The 23,109-nt window shown below is 36.1% G+C and overlaps 1 protein-coding gene across 2 annotated transcripts in view; it reads left to right on the forward strand.

Moving 5' to 3' along the window:
- The window catches only part of LOC123672058, a 49,201-nt gene extending 26,675 nt beyond the window's left edge, over positions 1–22,526 (forward strand). For both annotated transcript variants that reach the window (XM_045606026.1, XM_045606027.1), the window contains exons 4-5: positions 5,635–5,802; positions 20,308–22,526. In XM_045606026.1, coding sequence (XP_045461982.1) covers positions 5,635–5,802; positions 20,308–20,713 — 574 coding nt within the window. In that variant the 3' untranslated portion in view covers positions 20,714–22,526. The remainder of the gene's footprint in view (positions 1–5,634; positions 5,803–20,307) is intronic.
- The last annotated feature ends 583 nt before the right edge of the window (positions 22,527–23,109 follow it).

Genomic DNA, 23,109 nt, shown 5'->3' on the forward strand with positions numbered 1-23,109 from the left:
TTAGAACATAAATAATAGGACCAGAAATCGCCTTGTAACTGATGCATTTGTTTTGATGCCAACATTCGTCGCTCCTTGTCTGACGGGACACTATAGCTGTAGCGTAACATAATTTGATTAATTTCGAAATTATCAATTCATGCTCAAAAATAGTTTACAATGTGATTTATTCATAAAAATTCTTTCGTGTTTCAAAAGAGTCAATATTTTTCTTAGTTCAATGATTTAGCTATTATGAAAGGATTCCTGATAAAGCATTCAACAATCAAATCAGGATCCTCCACGCCTATGGCTCGCACACACAATCGGCTAGCTCAATTGTGATTGGTGACACTAAACTTCCATCTCTCTTGTATTCGGGATCGAGCACAAATGTTTACTTAACGTTGCTTCTATCTATATTCTAAGGTAGAAGCCATATTGAAATCGGTGATTTGTACGAAGAAATATCTCTTATTTCGTTTTGAACTGCACAATTACGTGGGGATGAGAAAAACTCTTTTTCGAGTTTTCCGTGCGAGAAATCTAAATTTCCGTGACGGCCGCATAACAAACCAATAAGGCGAAAATAACAAGCCCACAGCGTGGAAATTGCAACGCTTTCCTCAGCCGATTCCCCATATCGATGAGGGTTTTTACAACACCGACCTTTTCTCTAACCAACGAGGCTTTTCCGACGGCTCGTGATCACTACAAACGACACCGTCGGGAAAACGTATAACGTGTTAATTCAAAACACAATCGTTGCCGCTTCGTCTCATCCCCCCCCCTTTAACGTGCCACCCTCTTGCCACGTGTGTAATTTACGATCCAGCCGCCTCTCGAACCCTCCTGCATCGGGGGGAAATCCGCGGAAAATGCCGGAAAAATCGATGCTGGCGACTGGATGACCGGAAAACTGGGTCGGGGTCTGCACCAGCTGATGGAGCGTCGCGGTGGCGACGGAGAAGAGATTTCGTAGAGGTGCACGCCAACTGAAGGTTTCTATATCAGCGACCTGTCGATTCGACTTGACGTTGAAAATCTGAAATGTGCTACACACTTAGAGTAATAAGTATAGATAGAGGGAGTATAAGCAATTTTTACATCTCCCCAACATGGTTAGATTACGTTGTCGGATTGTGATATACACTGCGCAAAAAAATTAACGCATATTATGGAAATCTCAAATTTATTCTACAACTGAAGGTGTTCTCAATGATAATTATTTTTATCAGAATTATGCATGCATATGTTATCCACTTTCAACGTTTTCCTTCAATACAGATGTTTTTTCCTAGCAGGAATAAAAAAAGATGAGATTATCAGATTTTGAATGTATTGGCTCCATTCTGAAATCAGTTGTTCTCGATCAATTCTAGTGATCAATAGTTTTTCTCTCTTTTGATTTTCTACACTCGATCGCTATGCAACGCGAAACACGCAATTTGACCCAAGAGGAATGTGCCCAAGCGGTAGTTTTGCGAGAAGAAGGGTGGACATACACAAGAATTGCAGAAAGGTTTGGAGTTTTCCATACAAGTGTGTCCAGAATGTTGCAGCGATTCAGGGAGACAGGTATGAATGTCCGAAGACCAGGACAGGGTAGACCACGGGTAACAACTGCCATTAAAGAACGTTACTTGAGAGTTTCTTCGTTGAGACAACGGTTTGCAACTGCTCGCCTCCTTCAAAATCAGATTGAGCAAACTCATGGGGTGCAAATTAGCACTCAGACAATAAGAAATCGCTTCAGAAAATATGATTTAAGGCCTCGTGTCGCGGCAAGAGGCCCAGCTCTTACCCCAGCCCATCGAAGGGCGCGTTTGGATTTTGCGAGAGAGCATATCCATTGGGAAGAGGCAGATTGGGAAAGAGTTCTCTTCACAGATGATTCTAGATTCTGCCTCTACCATTGTGATCGACGTTCCCTTGTATACAGACGTCCACATGAAAGATATGCTCAGTGCAATTTCCTGAATACTACTGGTTTCGGGGAGGATCGATTATGGTTTGGGGTGGAATATCTTTGACTGCTCGCACAGACCTAGTGGTCATGGATAATGGAGCTATGAATGCTGATTAGTATATAAGGAACATTCTTGAAAAGCATGTAGTGCCATTTGCCCCATACATTGGTGAAAATTTCATTTTTATGGACGATAATGCCAGACTCCATCGTGCGCGCATCGTTCAGGAGTACCTTGAAGAGGTTGAAGTCTCTCGAATGGAATGGCCAGCAAGAAGTCCAGATCTCAATCAGATTGAGCAGGTTTGGGACAACCTCAATAGAAGGCTGAGAAGTTCAGAAAATCATCCAGCTACTTTTGATGACTTAGGAATCCAACTCAGAGAAATCTGGGAAGGATTAGATCAGAACATTTTAAGATCACTCATTTTGAGTATCAACCGTCGTTGCCGAGCTGTAATTAACGCAAGGGGTGGAAATACCAAGTATTAAATCACTTATCAGCATTCCAGTATTTTGAAAATTGTTTATTTCTCTTCTTTCACATAAGATTCGGTGAAATCCTGAATTTTTCTTCCATTTAATGTGTCTTGTTCCGTTCAAAACCTTCCTGAGAGAATATAAAAAATACGTTATAAAGTCAATGTAGAGTTAACTTTCATTAAAATTGAGATTTTCAGAATGTGCGTTAATTTTTTTGCACAGTGTACTTTCAAATCCACAATTTATGATATGTTTTCATTTCCGCGCGCTTTATGTCAAATTTGATAGTTCATCTTCGGGACAATATTTGCTTACTGAAAATGACATATGCTCCCTCTATCTATGTTTATAACTCTGAGACTACACACGATACGACGAGAAAATTCAAGCCCTATATCGAAAAAAGAAAATGAGGCACGCACTGACGTAGTTATGCTTTTGAGAGGTCTTTCACTCGTATGCCTATGACGCCCTTGGGGACACTTGGAGGTACAAAAGAAAATTAAAGATTCATCGGATCATTAAAAAAAAAAAAGTCCTATGAACACAAATGACAAAAAATAATGCGCACTGTTGCCATTATGAATTATAACCATTTCAAATTGTATCATTCCTGTAGATTGACATACCTACCAATTTTTTTAAATTGCCAATTTCCACTTCGCCATTCGATTCCCTCTACTGCGATGAGAAAACGTCGATATTCCACGATAAGGAAGAAGGAAGAAAACGTCTCGTGAAAACAATACATAAACTTTAGGTTTCCATAATGGGATTTCTATAATAAGAATCCTCGTATCGTATCTATGTTACTGGAACGTTAATGGAGTTCACATTTAAAAGGCAATGAACACGAACGAGAAATATAGGGGTTGAACACCCACAATTTTAAAACTAGGTTGAGGTTATTATACAGAAATTTTCTTTGTTCTTGGGTTTTCCCTGCCAGCTCAATTATTTCGCAGTCGTGAAAAGGGAAATGTTGAATTTTCCCTTCGTCTAGAAGTGTCCATGCGGAGTTTTGTAGTATTTCAGTACCACGAATATATGTATATACGAACTATACGAATATCTCTTATATTTTTCTAGAGACCCCTCTACAGCGTAAAGCCGAAATCTAAGAAACTTATCTTTATTTTTGTATTCTTTCCGTGAAGTTTCCCTCTTTACGAACACCCCTTGTGAAATAACCTCAAACTTCATCATTTGCTTGAATTATAAATAAACTTTGCATTTGTAAATTACAGTACAGCACGACATACGTGTGAATGTTTTATGAAACTATAAATAAATTGTACAGGAAACCCACATAAAGGTTCTGACAGTCATTAACACTTATCAGTCAGGATAATAAGACATCGTCATACCGTGACCATAGACAACCCACGACATACATCACTTTAATGGGTCACTTATTGCAGTTCAAATAATGATTCATGTGATTCACACATGCCTAGGGCAGGTTTTAGTTCATCATTTCCTATAATAACGAAATTTACTCAAATACAAATGAAAACAAATAATCTTTCACCAAGACAATGCTCTTTATTACGATGTCGATGAAAACCATAAGTTTAAATTGAAGGAATCGCTCTTCCAACTGCTCGACCAGCAAGCTTATTCTCCATATCTGGCCCTCCAGTTATTACTGGCTTTTTGCAGACCTTAAAAGAAAACCCCAGGAAAAAAAATTTGGTTCTAATGAAGAAGTTCGTCGCAAAAAAACGCCTAGTTGTTCATATTCTATGACGAATCATACTCTATGGTAATGTTAAGGTGTTTTTGTGCGCTTTATTATAACATTCTATGATTCGGCATTAATGTCTAAGCCGTTTTTTCGCGACGAACTTTCCTTTTGAATGTCAATTTGATATCTAACACGTAATTCAAATGAAAATCATCGAAATAGAAACTTTGCAATTCCAAGGATATCAGTTAAATTTTTCCAATTACCTATTACTGATAGAATCGAAATTAAGTTTCATAAGTTATAAAAAGTTTTTATTTCAATAATATCACAATTGTTTCGCCATCTATACGTTTTTATGAGTTGTTTACATTTTGACTAATAACTGATACTCGAAATAAATTTCCATTCAGTAAGGACAGAATCCATCAAATAGTAATCACCCAACGAGCGCGCAAAAGCCTTCCTGGAATTTTTATCCCGCTTCAACGTTTCACATCCTCCTAGCTAACTTCCGTTATTGCAACGCAGTTGCTACAGAACAACAACAAGAATTATTATTACCACCGCTGTCGATGTTTTTATTAATAGAAACCTTTCCATCGAGATGAAACCACAAATCACTCGCTGTAAAGATCCCGATGAAGTCCCTCGTTCAATCCACGAAAAACTACGCCTCCAACTCGATCCACAGCACCCGCCGATGATTAGACGATGAAAAATAGCCGTTTCGCCTCTCCATTTCTAAAAATAATGACTAATTGAAACACACTCGGCTAGATTCATGAAAATATTATTATCATGTACGTCCTGGGCGTTGTGCGTGTGTGATCATATCGGCCCAATTTCAAATTATACGGTCAGTGTTACAAGATTTGCGGGACAGTGACCAGCGCTTGGTGTTACTGCTATTTCGCGAATAACGGGTTGTGATTATCTGCTATTTTGTAGTCGGTGTATAGAAGGAACGGTGATTTTTGGTGGTGTTTTTTGCTGTTATTTTCTGGTGGATGAAATTGTATTTATGTAGGTAGAAGACAAGGCGAATAACGTTTTTTTTTTCCGAAAGAATCAATATTTCAGAAACATCGTAGATAGGCCCTTCTGGTATATTCATTGGTTTATTTTTTTCAATAAAAAACCTTTCAAAAAAAGAAATCAATATTCGTCGTATTACAGACAAATTTGAAAGTGGTACCAAGTACGACTGAGTACTTGGTACTGGTACTCGATTAACTGAATAATATTGTTCATGAATTCTTCTTAAGTTTCTCTCAGTATTCACTTATAAGTATCGGTTTTTTATAGAACAATTTTTTAACTTTAATGAAGCGTGTACACAAAAAATAGAAGAAATGTCAGAAATAATACACAGTGTTGCCATTTGAACCATTTCGAATTGGTATTCCTTTATATAGCATTAAAATGCAAAAAAATGTGACCAATTGAAGTGTAGACTATTTAATATACAAATATACCCGAAGGCATTATATAATCGTGAGTTTTGTTCTTTCAGGACTGAGAGGGAGAAAGTACGAGTAAAGTTCTTCCAGCAGCTAAAACCCCAGGAGGTCGACTTACCCCCGAATGAACTTGACAGCTTCGAAGAAGACTATCATCATCTCCTAATGGCAGCTACAGTGGCAATCAGTGACTCCAACCACCACTTTCAGAGAAATGAAAGGTAGGAAACAACCAAAATAGTGAAATATTCTACACGAAAATATACTTATTGATATAGAAGGAAGAACATCCACAGTAGGTCAATATAAAAAAAATCAAACCGTTCGAAAAAAATGTACAATCAACAATGTGCTGGGCTTCCACCATGTCTTATGCACTGAGTGTAGTGAATTTTAACGATTTCAATGCGCTGTTGAAGAGTTATCGTTCCATTTTTAGTAATGGCGTAATTTTCACTTGTCAAATGTCAAAAGTGACAGCTACCAAGATGCCGGCTTACTCAGAATGACACCTCTTATATAAAATCCTTTATGAGAGAATTCTGTTTTTATGTGGTGAAGTTAAATCGTGACAAGTAGAAACCAAGTTTTTGCTAACCTCCCTCGTAATCTCAAATAATCATTACATCGATTGCACGAAGTGCACAAAACGCCCGATGGTCAAGGTCGTGTTCGCATTTAAAAATAGAAAAAACTCAATCGCAGTATCGCGCTGTAAACCGTGAAATATGGAAAGAATTCAAATTGTTGGATAATGTCCATCACCATAATGACGAGTTGCATAGAAATAACTGCCCCACTGATTGATGTATCTTTGAACAAATCAACGGACCATTGTCACGTAACTTCCTCTCTCTGGTAGGAAATGTTTTCAATCGATGTCCTGCCTGAGCTGCACTTGCACACGAACTGTCTACTGCGCCGTTAGAAGTTACAGGGGTCTGCCAATAAATGTAGCCACTTACGTTGATGAAAATGTAAAATGGGTCTCACATGATACGATTCAATCTTAGGAAATATAAAAAAATTGACAACTTTGTGTCCTCGGGGGCTACTTTAATAAGCATAATTGTCATAATTGGGGAAAATCCAAGAATGATTGTTGAAAAGCCTCTCCACCCTCAACCTGTCACACTTTAAGCCACAACGTTGACGAAACAATTGTTCTTATGAAAAAAATACCTCCACGTGAAATTCTTGTTATCTGCCAATTTTTTCCCAGAGGAGGAGGGACAAAAATAATGTGCAATGTAGCCAGAACTATTGAAAAATCAGTAGAAGTTAGGGATATTACAATAGTTCCAACTTTCATCGAAAGGAAGAACGTTACGAATATTTTTATAAATTTTCACAAAATTAGAGTTTTGTTTTTTTTTTGTAGGATATCTTCACGGATATTTTTAAAATACGTCAGTACTGTGAAAGAGTATCATATCATCAATTATTTTGCAAAAAACGAAATGTGGCCGAAATTATTATTTTTTTCCATTCGAAAATTGAAAAGATTGAAATACTACAATGTAGATTATTGTTTAGAGATTATGTGAAAACATCATGAGAATCAGTGATTTGTAAGATGAAATATCTCTAATTTCGTTTTGAATTGAGCAGCCACGTGATGGTGTTCCCTCTTAACATTGAAATAGTTGTAGAAATTAAAGTGTTTTATTTTATTCAAGTATTATTTACTTCCTTCCGATTTCTATAATTAAAATGAAAAATTATGTGAAATCGAACTTCAATATCATGAACAAACATCAAAAAGCCGACATTTTCATCCGTTTCCGGAAAATCGATTTTTTTCATCTCCCATCTCTCGAACCAATAGGCACAAACAAGCCAACTAACAACTACCCCTCCCATCAAAAGGCGGCAACATCAAAGCGAGACCCCAAAAAGCGGTGCCCTCCACCTTTGTGTCCCAGGCCTTCCCGGAAAAGCGAGGAGGAACTCCAAAGCCGGAGTTTCCCGCTGACGCGTCGCGGAAACTGTGTCATGACCTCCACCCCTGATGCGCGGGGGGCGCAAACTCCTCGGAATGCACCACCAGCGGGGGTATATATGGCAGACCGATCGATCTCACACTCCTTCAGTTTTCCCGGTGACTGGCATCATCGGCGGGTTGTCTGTGGTTATGGCCGTGTCGATTTTTCCGATCGAGAAGTTCGAGCCAGACGCGTAGAAGACGCGAGGCGAGCTGTCTCGTTCGAGTGGTTCGAGCGAGGCGAGTGCCGAGTAGTGTGGAATGTGCGAATTTGGGTTGGATCGAGGATTTTGTATGATTTATCTACTTGATAACGCTTTGAACGCTTCGATACAGCCTTGAGTTACAGCTACGGTGACCTTGAACAGTCCGAATAACCTAGATTGTAGATTTAAGGAGGGGTTTCCGCGCCGCGACCTTAAGGGTGTACAGGTTGTCCTAAATTCGATGTTAAATGAAAGAATTTCGAGAACTATACGAGTTAGAGAAAAATCTTCAAGAACCCCCGATTTCTTTTTTCAAAATAATAAAATAGCAGAAAACAGATCATTGATATATTGAATAGTTCTTAGGTCACAGGGAGTTTTTTGAAAAATTACCTTCAAATATTTCGCTGTATCTATGAACCGTTATGAGAATCATAAAAATTACAGAAAAAACGTTCTGGAATTCTTTAAATATTTCGGAAGAGAAATCAAGATACAACGAAATATTTGGGTTGGACCATAGAGTAATAAACATAGATAGAGGGAGTATACGCAATTTTACATGACCCTAACATGGTTAGATTACGATGTCGGATTGTGATATATTCCACAATCCACGATTTTACTTTATCATTATGAATAATAATAATATAATATATAGTTTATTGAAAAAGTACAATTTGTATAAAAAATCAATAACATTTGAGTATATTATATTTAATGAAATATATTTCTTTGAGTGATTCTCGATTAAATATGCAAATTTCAATATTTGAAATCTGATATTTTTCCTAATTGTCCAATTTATAATAAGCAGAATATTTATTATTTTCTGTATCTACCTGCTGAAATTCAAGGTTTGGCAAGTTTTGCTCTCCTAGTGTCATCGGTTGTTTCACGTCGTTTGGCGCGCTTGAAGTTTGTTTTCTGAATTTCTGATATATTTAGGTATTTATTTCAATATATTTTGAGTTAATATGAAATGTTGATTCACTATTGGACATAAAAGTGCGTTTTTTGTGCTGAAAGTCGCGAATTGAGTTAAATATCGTATCACTGATATGTTTTCATTTCCGCGCGCTTTATGTCAAATTTGATAGTTCATGTTGGGGACAAAATTTGCTCACTGAAAATGACATATGCTCCCTCTATCTATGTTTATTACTCTGAGAGTTGGACCCATATAGACTCTCTTGTTTAGGAGGTTATATTCTACAATATACGAACATTTTAGAAGAAATCACGGGTGACAGTCTGTATCGAACTTTTACTTCCAAAACAATCTGAATTCTATCTGTAAGGAACTGTTGGTAATCCAGCAATAAAAACCGACTTTATAAAAGCATTCATTGAAAAGTATAGAAATTTACGGTGTCTACCAAAAACCAAAATTAGAAAATATACGAATAGAAGAAATAATTCAAGATTGAAATTGATTAAATTCATACGGAAAAGTGAATCCCTTCATCTAACCAAAAAATCTTTATTTCTTTCATTATCATGCATCGACATCGTGTTCTATTCAGTGACATCTTTAGAATTGTACACAAGATCTGGCCGTCAGATCTTGGTCTTCAAGTGCAGTCATTCGATTTGATTGAATTCGCCGTGAGACACATTTTCACCATCAGGTCAAACCGATAGTGAAGGAGCGACAGGTCGCCTTTACGTGTGTGGGCACCTTTAACCTATAAAACTCAGTTTGGATCATTAAGATCGAGGAATCCGTTGGTTGATTCGATCGACCGCGCAAAAACGAACAACTTTGATCTCGCCCTCGAATTCCATTACGTGAAACTAAACGATTCTCGAAGGTAACTGAAAAACAATTGCAGGCCGAGATCGGTTAACTGCAGACGGCGATTCTGGCCGTCTTCAAGGCCCGTATTCGTACCATATTTGTCGATATGTCCAATTAGGGCGATTGCGACACACTTACGTAATAATTAAAATCGACTTGTGAAATGTCCGAGCAGCGAATTGTCAGAAATTAATCATGAAAGGGCTTTAAAACGGTAGATACGATTCGTTTTTTCTTATGTAAAGGGTGTTTTTTTTTAGAGCTATAGAACTTTAAATTCCAATAAAACAACGATGGATTATTCGATTGACATGAATTTTATTTATCCGCAAGATAATCTTGTGGCATTACATTTTAAATATGATTTCTGGCATATGACCACCACGGCTGGCTCGGATGTAGTCCAATCTGGACGTCCAATTTTCGATGACTTTTTCCAACATTTGTGGCCGTATATCGGCAATAACACGACGAATGTTGTCTTCCAAATGGTCAAGGGTTTGTGGCTTATCCGCATAGACCAATGACTTTACATAGCCCCACAGAAAGTAGTCTAGCGGTGTTAAATCACAAGATCTTGCAGGCCAATTCACAGGTCCAAAACGTGAAATTAGGCGGTCACCAAACGTGTCTTTCAATAAATCGATTGTGGCACGAGCTGTGTGACATGTTGCGCCGTCTTGTTGAAACCACAGCTCCTGGACATCATGGTTGTTCAATTCAGGAATGAAAAAGTTAGTAATCATGGCTCTATACCGATCACTATTGACTGTAACGTTCTGGCCATCATCGTTTTTGAAGAAGTACGAACCAATGATTCCACCAGCCCATAAAGCGCACCAAACAGTCAGTTTTTCTGGATGTTACGGTGTTTCGACATACACTTGAGGATTAGCTTCACTCCAAATGAGGCAGTTTTGTTTGTTGACGTAGCCATTCAACCAGAAGTGCGCTTCATCGCTAAACAAAATAAAATGAACGTAGTGCGCGATACGTATTCCGCACAGAAACATTATTTTCGAAATAAAATTGCACTATTTGCAAGCGTTGATCAGACGTAAGTCTATTCATGATGAATTGCCAAACCAAACTGAGAATAAATCACTTGACAGCTGTTAGATCGGTCGCCATCTCGAACAGTAATGCCAACTTAAAGTTATATATCTCGAAAAAAAACACCCGTTACTTCATGAAGAATCTGTCTAATTAGCATTAAAATATATGAAAATAAATGAAATACTGAATTTCGAATAATGAATTGTTACGTAAGGAAGCCACAGAGGCAAAATGCGATAAATTTTACGGAATTACACAGAATATCTTGAATCGTACAATTATAAAATAAATACTCATTTAAAAATCTTATAATAAAGATCCTCAGGATTTTGCTTTAAAAAAATATTGAACCCAATACCCATAAGCATGAAACTATGACTTGAGTTCTAGTATCATGGACAAAAAGTATGTTTCTCTAATTCTGTGACCAATTCTTTCATTCTGTCACATATTTTAGAACAAAATATTGCGGGAATATCTCAGTCAGTTAATGTATAATTCTCGTAAAGAAGGCTCATTATAACACTCGTTCATTTAATTTTGAACTCGTGGAAGAATATCAATACCTTCGTGTACAAAATAATATATATTTTTTAAAATGAAGTTCCATCAAGTAGGACTGAATCGATTGAATAAAAAATATATGTCTAGCGATTCTTTGTTTTCGCAATAACAGGATCAACGTAGGTGTATAAGCTTTCAAACCTTTTCCCAGCATCCTTCTCGTGCTCTTCGATTATTCCGTTTGAACAATTTCATTTCTCGAATCCCATAATCGAGATCCGTTGCCATGGCAACGTTCTTCTGCGAAACCAGATACATACTTCATTGAGAACGATCGATCAGGCGATTTGCAACGACCACAGAAAGAGATTGTCTTTTGTGTGGAGGAAGGAATATCTTCATACAACAAGAATTCTACAACAGAGGCGATGATTCGCTTGAACCACTGGTTTAAAGATTGGACTCATCCTAAAGATCAAAAATAAAACAATACGTTTAGTTTGAATTAGGTTATGGATAAGAAACATTGATAAAATAATAAAATATCTTGTGAAGGAAAAGTGCTATTAGGGAAAAACTTAAAAAGAATCAAACTTTAACAAACTGCTTCTCGAAAACATAACTTTTTAAAGGCGCATGTTTATAGGGTGATTCATTAAGATTGTCCAATGTCTGAATTGTAAATTTTAGACCTAAAAACATGATGATTGTCCCCAAAAATTGCTACTTTTCATATCAACTTTTCTTTACATTAATTGAAACTGGAATATTTTTATAATATGTCAATTCATTTTATGACTTTCATTTCAAGAATTCATAGTTTCGTTTTACAACATTTCTTTCTGTTTCATCATATTCCTATCGTAAATCATCTTCCTTCGTAGCATACCAGAAAATTCTACCTACGATGAACAAGATTAACAAAAATGATGTAATTGAAAGCTCGTCTTCACCTTTAAAGGGAAAGATCAAGGATTCATCCCACTGTGATAGTATGTGGGTAGATTAAATTTAAAGATGATTATTGTGGTATGGTAAAAATGTTTTTAATTCTTTTAGAAACATCTTTGGAATGTTGCTGTTTGAATGTCAACTTATAAAAGAAGTTTGTCATTAACATTTGGTTTGGCATTTCTCGGAAAATATTCCGCGATTTAGAGGATTGAATTTCATCGGTATAACTTCGGAACCATAAAACCAATTTTACCCTGAAGATTCCAAGTCTTGCTTACATTTTGTTCAAGAGTTATCATCTACCTACACGGTTGACCAGTGACCTGACGGACGAACAGAATCGAATTTGATCTCGAATTCAAATATTACAGACATTAAGGCATGCCTTCCAACCCTAACCTAACCCTACAAACTACAAATAAACAGGACACAGTCTTATTATTAGTTCGCTGGTGCACTTGTTCGATAAATCGATCTCAATTTCTTAAAGGTTAGGTTACTTTCAAAGCCACCTAATGAAAATACTGTTCGCTGTATGCCAAGGTCTTTCTCGTCAATGAATTGAGATAGAGGTCAATGAAACAAACTACAGCAGTTAACCTTAATCTAAGATGGGTCCAAGATAAGCTTGTCGCAAATTATCTACCTTTAGACATCGACTGAAATAAATTTTTAGAGTTGTTCCAGGAAAAAACTAACTATCATTGAATATTGACTGTTTATAAAAGTTATTTTATTGGATTTTAGACAAAAATCGGTTGCATTGTTCCTCCAAAATGGAATACTCGATGAAATTTATCATGTCATTTTATACCAAATGAATCGAAATCAATTCGATACATCTATAAAGATTGAGATATCTAGAAATATAAATTCTCTTAATCCCCCTTGAAAAGGTTTAAGACAAGGGCTGATTCAAGGATATTACATATTTAAACTTCACTTAATCTTCACATTGTTTCCTATGGCGCTCGAATCAACTTTCGATGTCATTTCCATTGAAATGTCATTTAGTTGTATTGCGCCACCTGTGGAAGAAAAAGGAAGTTTGGCCAATCTCGAATGCTAGTCGACTGAAACGTCCCAAATAAAAACGAATAAAGAAGCACACCAGTATATCTAGACATCTTTAAAAAGGCAAAAAGAAACTTTTAATGAACGTATCTCAGCACTTCGATAAAGAGCTCATTAAATCATCGAACTGTCATACGATCTATGGACGTATACGTATATTTATCGCGCCCATAGAAGGCTGAACCAGAGAGCGATTAAAACCGTAAATGCACAGAATGGAACGCAGTCGACATAATTCAATATTTTCTGGCCTCATCGACTTCTCTCTGAAAATTTAATTATCCATTTTATAAAGACGTATTACGTCGTTAAGCGGTAAACGCGGGCAAACAACAGAATGGCTTTTACAGCGGCGGCGAATCCAATTCCAATCAGATCCCTTTCACATTCTGAACCGGTCCGTCACAATAGACTTGATACCTTTTATTTGAGAACTGTGCTTTGATATTTTTGGAATTAGCTTTTCCACGCCTGTTCATATTTGTTTTTATGTAATTTTTTTTTCCAAAATTTTGCATGTAGATCGAGTATCGTTGCATTTTTAGTAATGGCATAGTTTTATTTATAAAATGTCAAAAGATGACAGCTTCAAGGTGACAGCTGGGCAGATAGCGGGCTGTCCAAAGTGAAACATCATATAGGAACACCTTGAAGAACTAGAACCCAACTGCAAGAATGAATATTTCCCCATTCGATCACCCTGTATACAATTAACTGATTGGATTTAGACTTACTTTAGGATTAACCGGAAACAAAAATGGTTGAACATCTATTTCATTCAGAATACTCTCTAAAATCGTGGACAGCACAACCACAGGATCTGTTCTTCTCCTATTAGCAGACTTGTTGGGCTTCTTCAAATAATCACAATGAAGATCATTCCCTCCTCTTCTCCTCTTCCTTGATCCCATCGCGTCTTTTGGGACCTTAAGCATAAGACTCTTCCTTTTTATTTCTTCGACGTGTTGAAATAAAAAAAAATTTTTGGACTGAGCAGTCGAGTTTGGTCAACAAGAATCGAAAGTTATTGTTGAAAGATACATTACCCTGACTATCTTTCCAGATAGTATCAGTTTCGTTCCATCAACATTGACCAAGTCTTCATCATCGGTGTTCATCATCTTCTCGATTTCTTCCTCTTGTTCTTCGGTCATTGCAACATTCATGGAAGAACTTCCTCCAGCGGTTTGCTGATACAGAGGGCAAGCTTTGTTTGTTCTGAAAATGAATTTATTTCATAATTCAATCGAATTCTATTAGATAGCATAAAAGCGCAGAAGGAATTAATAATATTCTTCTACGACTTCAAAACTAAAAAATTAGTGTTAGAATGAACCTACTGTAAGATAATTATACATTATTTTCACTAATTCACTTAATTTTCATTGAAATTAATAGAATATATCCATAAATATAGTTTAGTGGTATTTGCATTGAAAAATGTTGGTTGGCAGAATTGTTTTCTGTATCACAAATTTGACAGATTTGACAGGAGAGTTCCGAGTACCAACATATAATAATGACATATAACTGAGATATTCCCGCAAGATTTTGTTCTACAAGGTATGGCAAAATGAACGGATTTGCCACATAATTAGAGACGTACATTTATAATACTTCTAATACTCCGCCACTAGGAGAGGCATTATATTTACTTCTTCTGCATTTATTAAAAAAAATCGGTTCAAAAATCAATCAAATTCTATTATTTATTTATGACAAAAGCGCAGAATCGTCACTGCAAATTTGACCCGTTTTTGTAATGAATTTGAACAATTTCATTGCGTTTTGAAGCGTGTATCGTTCCATTTTTAGTAATGGCATAGTTTTTACTTGTCAAACGTCAAAAGATGACAGCTTCAAAAGTGACAGCTGCCCAGATAGCGGGCTATTCAAAATGAAACCTCTTATTGGAAAGCCTTTCATCACGGGAATAGATCGTGATCCAAAAAATCCCCGATCGATAAAAAAAAACTTGCATTTCTTCAGGCAACTTTAATATTCTCCTTCCTCTATAGCTGTTGCGCTTTTATTTCCGAAAATATCTCGGTCGCGAGCGCTGGTCATGTAGAATTTTCGATGTGAAACGCTTACGTCATTGTTGAATTACTAATTTTAGTTTGCTGTATGCACACGTGACGATTCGCGGGTGCCCCGCGCTCGTACAAAACACTCAGTTCAAATTATGCCATCCGCTCGGCTCTAACAAGTTCGGGAATCGCCGCAACAGCGCACTTTGCCAAAGTGGTATTCGAGGAATTCCGTCGAGTCTTAAAAAGGCACTAATATCGTTTTTTTCGTGCGGAAGTGTGGGGACATAGAATATTAGTGCAACTTCTTCTTAACCTTGTAGGCTCAGTTGTGTTGGTTCTAAGAGGAATGGTTGAAATTGTCGGATCTCTCCAAGGAAATTAACGTCTTGTTTATTGGGATTATTTTTGCAGATTTGAAGGCTGATTTCGTGTTTTTTTTTCGCACCAAAACTTTGCCGAACAAAGTGAATTTTTCTCTCAATTTTTATTTTTTGAATTTCGATAACCCATAATACGCTCTATTAGTGTGACGTCACACACCGCCATTTTTGGTTCTCCTGTCAGTGTTCGGAATCCAAACAAATAAATTGTCATTCAAATTAGTACGGTGTCGTTGAAGGAATTGGCTTTTTTTATGAATAAGAGTATTTGAGGAACGATTTCAGTATTAATTGATAGACAGAAGGAACGAGGTTAATACTAGTAAGTTTGAATCCTGTATCATTCCCTAGATTTTGTAAAAAGCCGTGTTTATTAGTTGAACTTCAAGTTCGAACTTACTGGCATTAATCTCGTTCCTTCTGTCTATCAATTATTAATAGTAAAATCGTTCATTAAATAATCTTATTTATCAAAATAAGCCAATTTCTTCAACGACAACGTACTAATTTGAATGACAATTTGTTTGTTTGGATTCCGAACACTGACAAGAGAACTAAAATGGCGGTGTGTGACGTCATCACTAATAGAGCGTATACCTGGTGGTTTTTTCAAGTTGAATCAGTCAAATCTTAAAAAGGGAACATCTTACGAAAAAATGTTTCGAATAAAATATTGATGGTTTTGAGGAAGAAGTCCACTGGTGCCAGAACCTCTTCCATTTGATTTCCTCAATTCAGCAATTTTAAATGGGGACCCCTGTTTTTCATTGCAGATTCGTATCCTGCGGCAAAAAATACATAAGTTTTTTACCAAGAATTGTTCACGATTCGTCACAGATTGCTCTTTTATTGAGTTTGAATCTTACGTCTAAACAGACCTTAATGTATCAGTTCCATTAATAATTCACATGAAATTTTGGTCGTAAATTGTCCAACTATTCGTTGAAACAATGGAAAACGTTCTGTCCATAAAGATAGATGGCTTGATGGAGATTTCTACTAGATTTCAAAAAAGTATTTTGATCCAAAACAAATAATTTCGCCATTTTCAAATGATCAACGACAATACATGTACTGAAAACAAACAGTTCAGCAGAAAACGTCCGAATTTCATGTGAATAATGAATGTAATGGTTCGTTGAGGTCATTCTTTTGTATTATTTGCCGTAGGATACGAATCTGCATAAAAAATAGGGGTGCCCATCTGAAATTCCAAAGTTGACTCCTGTTCCTCCCATAAGGAGGAATTAAATGAAAGATTTTCTGGCATAAGTGAAAAAAAAACACCCGGTAAAAACGATCAATCAAAAATCCACAATTCGAATGTAAAGTAACTGTTTGAAGGTTGATTCGAAATTCCATACATTTTCGAAGCATCGGAAATTTTAAGTTTATCAGATATATCAGAATTCGATCTAAAAATGGAACGACTATGTCCTCATGTTTTATTTCTAACTCATTGTTTGGGTTTTCTTCCAGACCTTTCCTCTAGCCAAATGCCAACTTCATTTGAATGTCAGCAGTTAAATCGTTCCCTATTCGTTTAAATCGCCATTGAAAAAAATTATCGCACATTGAAGGGCATTCTCGATAGCCTTGTTATTTAAGTATTCGGGATTCCTGTCCGATAATTTGGTTATGGTCAACTTATAATCGGATGTAAACAAGATGTTGATTTCCACTAAAATTTGAAGAGATTTCGTCATTTCAAAAGTCGACTAACATCAAAAATAGCTCATTTTGCTTCGATGTACAGTCAAAGGTTTTCCAATAGAAATAATATCATTTAAAAGAGTTATAATGGCAACACTGTGTATTATTGTTTGACATTTCTTATGTCATTTTTGTTCACTAGGTTATATCATTTGATCACGGAAAGACACCTCGTTTAGAAATTGTTAAATCAGTGCTCATACTTGAATACTAAGAAATTTAAGAAGAATTCATGGAAGATCTTATTCAGTTAATAAACTCACTATTCGTCGTATTGGACACCCTGTATAACTTTACCACTTTTTGGTAATGCAGTAAGATTGGAACATAGTTGAAAGGATCCGATTTTAGAGAATATCAGCTCACTTTTTGAATTTATCATAGTTTTAATTCAAGAAAACTTCAGGAAAACTTCGATCCCTATGATTTTAGTTATTCGCATCTATATTTCATTTAAAAATGAACTGAAACGCGGAAATTATTAAATTTGATCGAAGTACGATAATTCCCATTTCACCTTTCTCAAATATGTCACCATTTCCAGCCTTATATCTCCAACTTTCAATTGCTCATTGTTAATGAATCACCCTGTATGAACCTCGTACCCTCATACACGTACGTGTGCGTGACGAAGCTGATTAAACATTGAATACTAAAAACGTAACCATTTTTTTCCTTCTCGATAAAATTTATTGCTTTTATCAAATGTTATCGAATCATCAGCATTGCAATATAAAGAAATATAAAAATTCAGATACGGCAATTTCAATACGTCCTTGTATTTATCAAATATGAACACTTTACCTAAATTTTATCATTTCAATGTGTTATTCTTAGTTGAAATAGAAGTTTCGCATCAAGACTGAACTGGAATAGTGTGTGAAAAGACTGTGATTAATAAAATTATTGTGATTAAACGATAATATGCCTAGTATGGCAGCATCGCACGGAGGAGTATTATACTACGTTGTTAAGGCACCGAGGTACCAGGAAGATGAATCCTACACCTACAGGTTGGAAAATTAATACAAACCATGTTATTTTAAGTAATTAAGTAAATTTATACTGCGTCTAATTGGAACTCTTCATTTCATCCTCACTAATTTCTGTGGAATACCTGGTATTAAGTCTGTGAAATTGCATGTGCCCATAGAGTTTGAAACTTTCACATAGGTGTGGAACCTTTTTCCGTATAATACCTATATGATTTTCATTGTTAAATTAATCTCAATTTTCTAGAATCTTTCACTACAATTAGTACAACTAGACTAATCACTGCAGAAGTCCAGAATTGCTCTGTGAATTATTTCGAACTCCCTTCTCTGTGGACAGAGTTTCAAGGTCGCAAATGTCACAGAATATTCGTTGCCAAACCGGCAAGAGTTCAATAAGGGAAACTTCTCCCAGAAAATTCAATTTACACGTCGCATTAACTCGAAACTTATTTTGATCCTCCATGTTATGAGATTTCAGGAATTTCATCTCGAATCATAAACATCTTTAGGGTACGATCACGTTTCAATTATTCGCCTCAACGCCTTGAAGCATCGGACCTACCCTCGTTCTTCTTCATTCAGCAATGTAATGGCTTCAGCTGGAAGCGTTAAAGTAAATTGAAACATAAATTCTGACTGGTTGTCGTTGTAATTCTGACCTATTGGCGTGGAAAATGAAAAAGTTAATGGATACTTTTCATTGAGCATGAGCTTTAGTTTATATCTGAGCCATAATAATGCCCCTCTCAAGTATATTGCTAGTTTTTAGGACATTATGACTCGCTACATTTTCATTTCTTTCATAAGTTGTTTTCTGGATGTCTATTTTCTCTGCTCTGTTCGAGTTCTATGCACCGGAATAAACTTTCTGAAGTAGAAAATAAAAGTGCCACACTTTATGATGAATCTTCAGTTTGAAAATATACACTGCGCAAAAGAATTAACGCACATAATGGAAATCTCAAATTTATTCTACAACTGAAGGTGTTCTCAATGATAATTATTTTTATCAGAATTATGCATGCATATGTTATCCACTTTCAACGTTTTTCTTCAATACAGATGTTTTTTCCCAGCAGGAATAAAAAAAGATGAGATTATCAGATTTTGAATGTATTGGCTCCATTCTGAAATCAGACGTCTGTATACAAGGGAACGTCGATCACAATGGAAGAGTCAGAATCTAGACTCATCTGTGAAGAGAACTCTTTCCCCATCAGCCTCTTCCCAATGGATATGCTCTCTCGCAAAATCCAAACGCGCCCTTCGCTGGGCTGGGGTAAGAGCTGGGCCTCTTGCCGCGACACGAGGCTTTAAATCATATTCTCTGAGGCGATTTCTTATTGTCTGAGTGCTAATTTGCACCCCATGAGTTTCCTCAAGCTGATTTTGAAGGAGGCGAGCGGTTGCAAACCGTTGTCTCAACGAAGAAACTCTCAAGTAACGTTCTTGAATGGCAGATGTTACCCGTGGTCTACCCTGTCCTGGTCTTCGGACATTCATACCTGTCTCCCTGAATCGCTGCAACATTCTGGACACACTTGTATGGGAAACTCCAAACCTTTCTGCAATTCTTGTGTATGTCCACCCTTCTTCTCGCAAAACTACCGCTTGGGCACATTCCTTTTGGGTCAAATTGCGTGTTCCGCGTGGCATAGCGATCGAGTGTAGAAAATCAAACGAAAGAAAAACTATTGATCACTAGAATTGATCGAGAACAACTGATTTCAGAATGGAGCCAATACATTCAAAATCTGATAATCTCATCTTTTTTTATTCCTGCTGGGAAACAACATCTGTATTGAAGAAAAACGTTGAAAGTGGATAACATATGCATGCATATTTCTGATAAAAATAATTATCATTGAGAACACCTTTAGTTGTAGAATAAATTTGAGATTTCCATAATGTGCGTTAATTCTTTTGCGCAGTGTATTTTAATCTCAGTAAGCCACCAAATTCATTCATCAATGACATAGAACTTCCAACCATAGAACAGAGTACTCATAACTTCTTCTTTTTCCAGTGTTGAAAGTGGTTGGGAGAATCCCTTCCGACCTGGAGGCGACCTGAGCAGAGAGGCGGACGAAATCGTCCAAATGATCAAAGGAGGCAAGCCTATAACCCCAACATCGGGAGAACCACATCACAACAACCTAGATTCTTCTCTGCCCGAAGCCGAACAGAACCTGGAGCAAAACCATCTGGTCAACAATGTATCGGAGTCCCCTGAGAAGAAACAGATCCCATCTGTGGAGGCTACGCCCAAAAGTGCCAACGGAAACGTGAACAAAACCGATGTTAAAACTGACAGTTCACCAGGTGCCGTTGACGTGAAGAGAGCAACCGTTAAACCCGACGGTGACGCCTCTCAGGTTGAACACATAACAATCAAGAAGAAACCCAAGTGCAAGTGCTGTGTAATACAATAAGTTACTTTCGTAGTCAATTCTATCAGATTTTTCTCCGCTGTTTTTGTAACGGTTCCATTGGCAGAAGAAGGGGTGACGTATGCGAAGATGATCGAGTAGAATATTGCGCTTATGGATCCCTGCCTTTTTCCAGACATAGAAATGAACCAACGCCTAAAAGTTCTGTGCACAACGCTCTATGAATTATTGGCTCTATGATTCATCTCACTGTAAAATATTTGGAAAGTTTTATAGGAATTTCTGGCTGCTCGATAGTTCGATCACTCAACTATCCTCTATAGCATATTAATTTTACACAAATTGAACAATCTTTAACTTTTGACTGCTCAAGACTCCTACATATTCCTTTTGAATCTCTATGTGCTATTCTCTAAACCACAGAACAACTGATCTGTAACTTCTTTTTCCTTAATAAGTTGTCATGTTTGAATTCTTAACATTAAAATTATTTGAATCTTCCAACTTCCAAAGTATAAATTGTCGATTCAGTATCTGAGAAAAATAAGGGGATCCATAAGAAGAGTGAATAATAAATTTTACCTGATTTAACCTGGAGCATTAAAATGCTCTGTTATCTGTGATCCAAGATTGAGTTATTTTTTGGAGTAGTGTTTCCATATGTCAAACCTTTCACCTGATGCATTGTGGTTATTTAACCCACGCAGATAAATTTCGATTTCAGGTTTTACACACTCATTTGAAGATCCCATGCCAAGCGATTATTTAAATTTTAAATTCTCTTCCTTCGATACTAATTATAATCTGACCAAATTTCCTATCAAAGAAGACGTGATACAGAATGAGTGTGTCTGTAAGAAAATAGTTATTCAGATATAATGCACTACATTACATATAGCACATTATCTTTCAAGTTGAACCCAATTTTAATTAAATTTGCCCATTGTGTCATTTTGTTGAAACTGAAAACAAAAATATTCAGTGTAGTGAATATTTTTATTTAAAAGGATAACTTTCATATTTTGTGTGTGAATGTAGTGGATTATATAAGGGGTATGGTCATGGTACAAATATAAAAAGTTCTTTGGGGTAGCCGGGAACATTGTTGCTTAAATATCCAGCCACACAAATAAAATTCTATAAATAAACTGTTGTATGTTGTTAATCACGAACAGGTACAAAAAAAAAATCAAAACCCATGAACCATATCAAAAAAATTATAAAAACTCTTCAAGTTATTCGTTGTTTTCTACTGAATATTTGTGTGTCTGGTATCATTACAAGGATAAATTAAAAGTTTAAAAATGCCTGATATATATTGAAAAAAGCAGCTCTTAGGAACTGGAATATATATTAAAATATGTATATACCATAATGATTAAATAAAGCTTTACCTAGGAGATTATAATGAATAAGAAGAGAATTACCTAAAAATATTTTTAATTACAGCTATTTTATTTTTTTAAATACATATTTGATTTCGAATAAATGGATTTGTTTTATTTATGTACTGTCTTGATATGTGAGGTGTCCCAAGTTTTTAACGGAAGAGTGGTAATGTTTTTTTGTATGTTACAAATTTTCAAAGCGGATATTTTGAAACTTGGGGCTTGATGTAAATTTGGAAATGACTACTTTATTCTTATGTGTATGTATAAAGCAGCTTGGCATTAGCGTTAGTATGTAGATTGTAACATAATGATACTATTTTTTCTGGTACTTTTATAGTGATATTCATCTGTTGTTTTAATTTTGATTTTATTTAACAGTTTTTGCTTTTATTATATTTGATGAAATGAAAAATCTTTAATTATTTATATACCAAATAATGATTCATTAAATGTTTTATGAAATATAATTCTTTTAATTTTTGATGATTATTGAAAAATGCTAGAGAATTTTGTATTCAAATTTCACTGGATATGGAACCATAGCCGTCGCTAACTGTTCATCTATACAGGGTGGCCATTTGAAAACGAAACAGACGAGATTACAGACGAAATAAAGTTTTTTGATAGAAATGCTCGGACAGGTCGATTTCTGTTTCGAGGGGGACAACTTAAGATGTAGGTTACGGACGCATAGCGCTTCAACCCTTGCTGCTACAACCCCCACCCCCAATTTTTGAATAGGGGAGATGGGGTGAGTGGTACCTCAATTTAAAGGCATTTTTATACTGATTTCAGCACAGTAATTGTTTTTTCATTTTATGCATTAGTTCTCGAAATATTCATGCGTTAGTTAGTTAGGAAGGAAGGAAGCTACAGTCATGGTTGTTTTGAAGCTCAAAATGTCGAACACTACAAGTGCCATAAAAACACCACTTCATTTTCAAATACTTAGTTAAGAATATTTCGAGAACTAATGCATAAAATGAAAAAACAATTACTGTGCTGAAATCAGTATAAAAATACCTTTCAAATGAGGTATCACTCACC

This window comes from Harmonia axyridis, chromosome 2 (genome assembly GCF_914767665.1).
Source record: "Harmonia axyridis chromosome 2, icHarAxyr1.1, whole genome shotgun sequence".
NCBI classification, from domain to species: domain Eukaryota; kingdom Metazoa; phylum Arthropoda; class Insecta; order Coleoptera; family Coccinellidae; genus Harmonia; species Harmonia axyridis.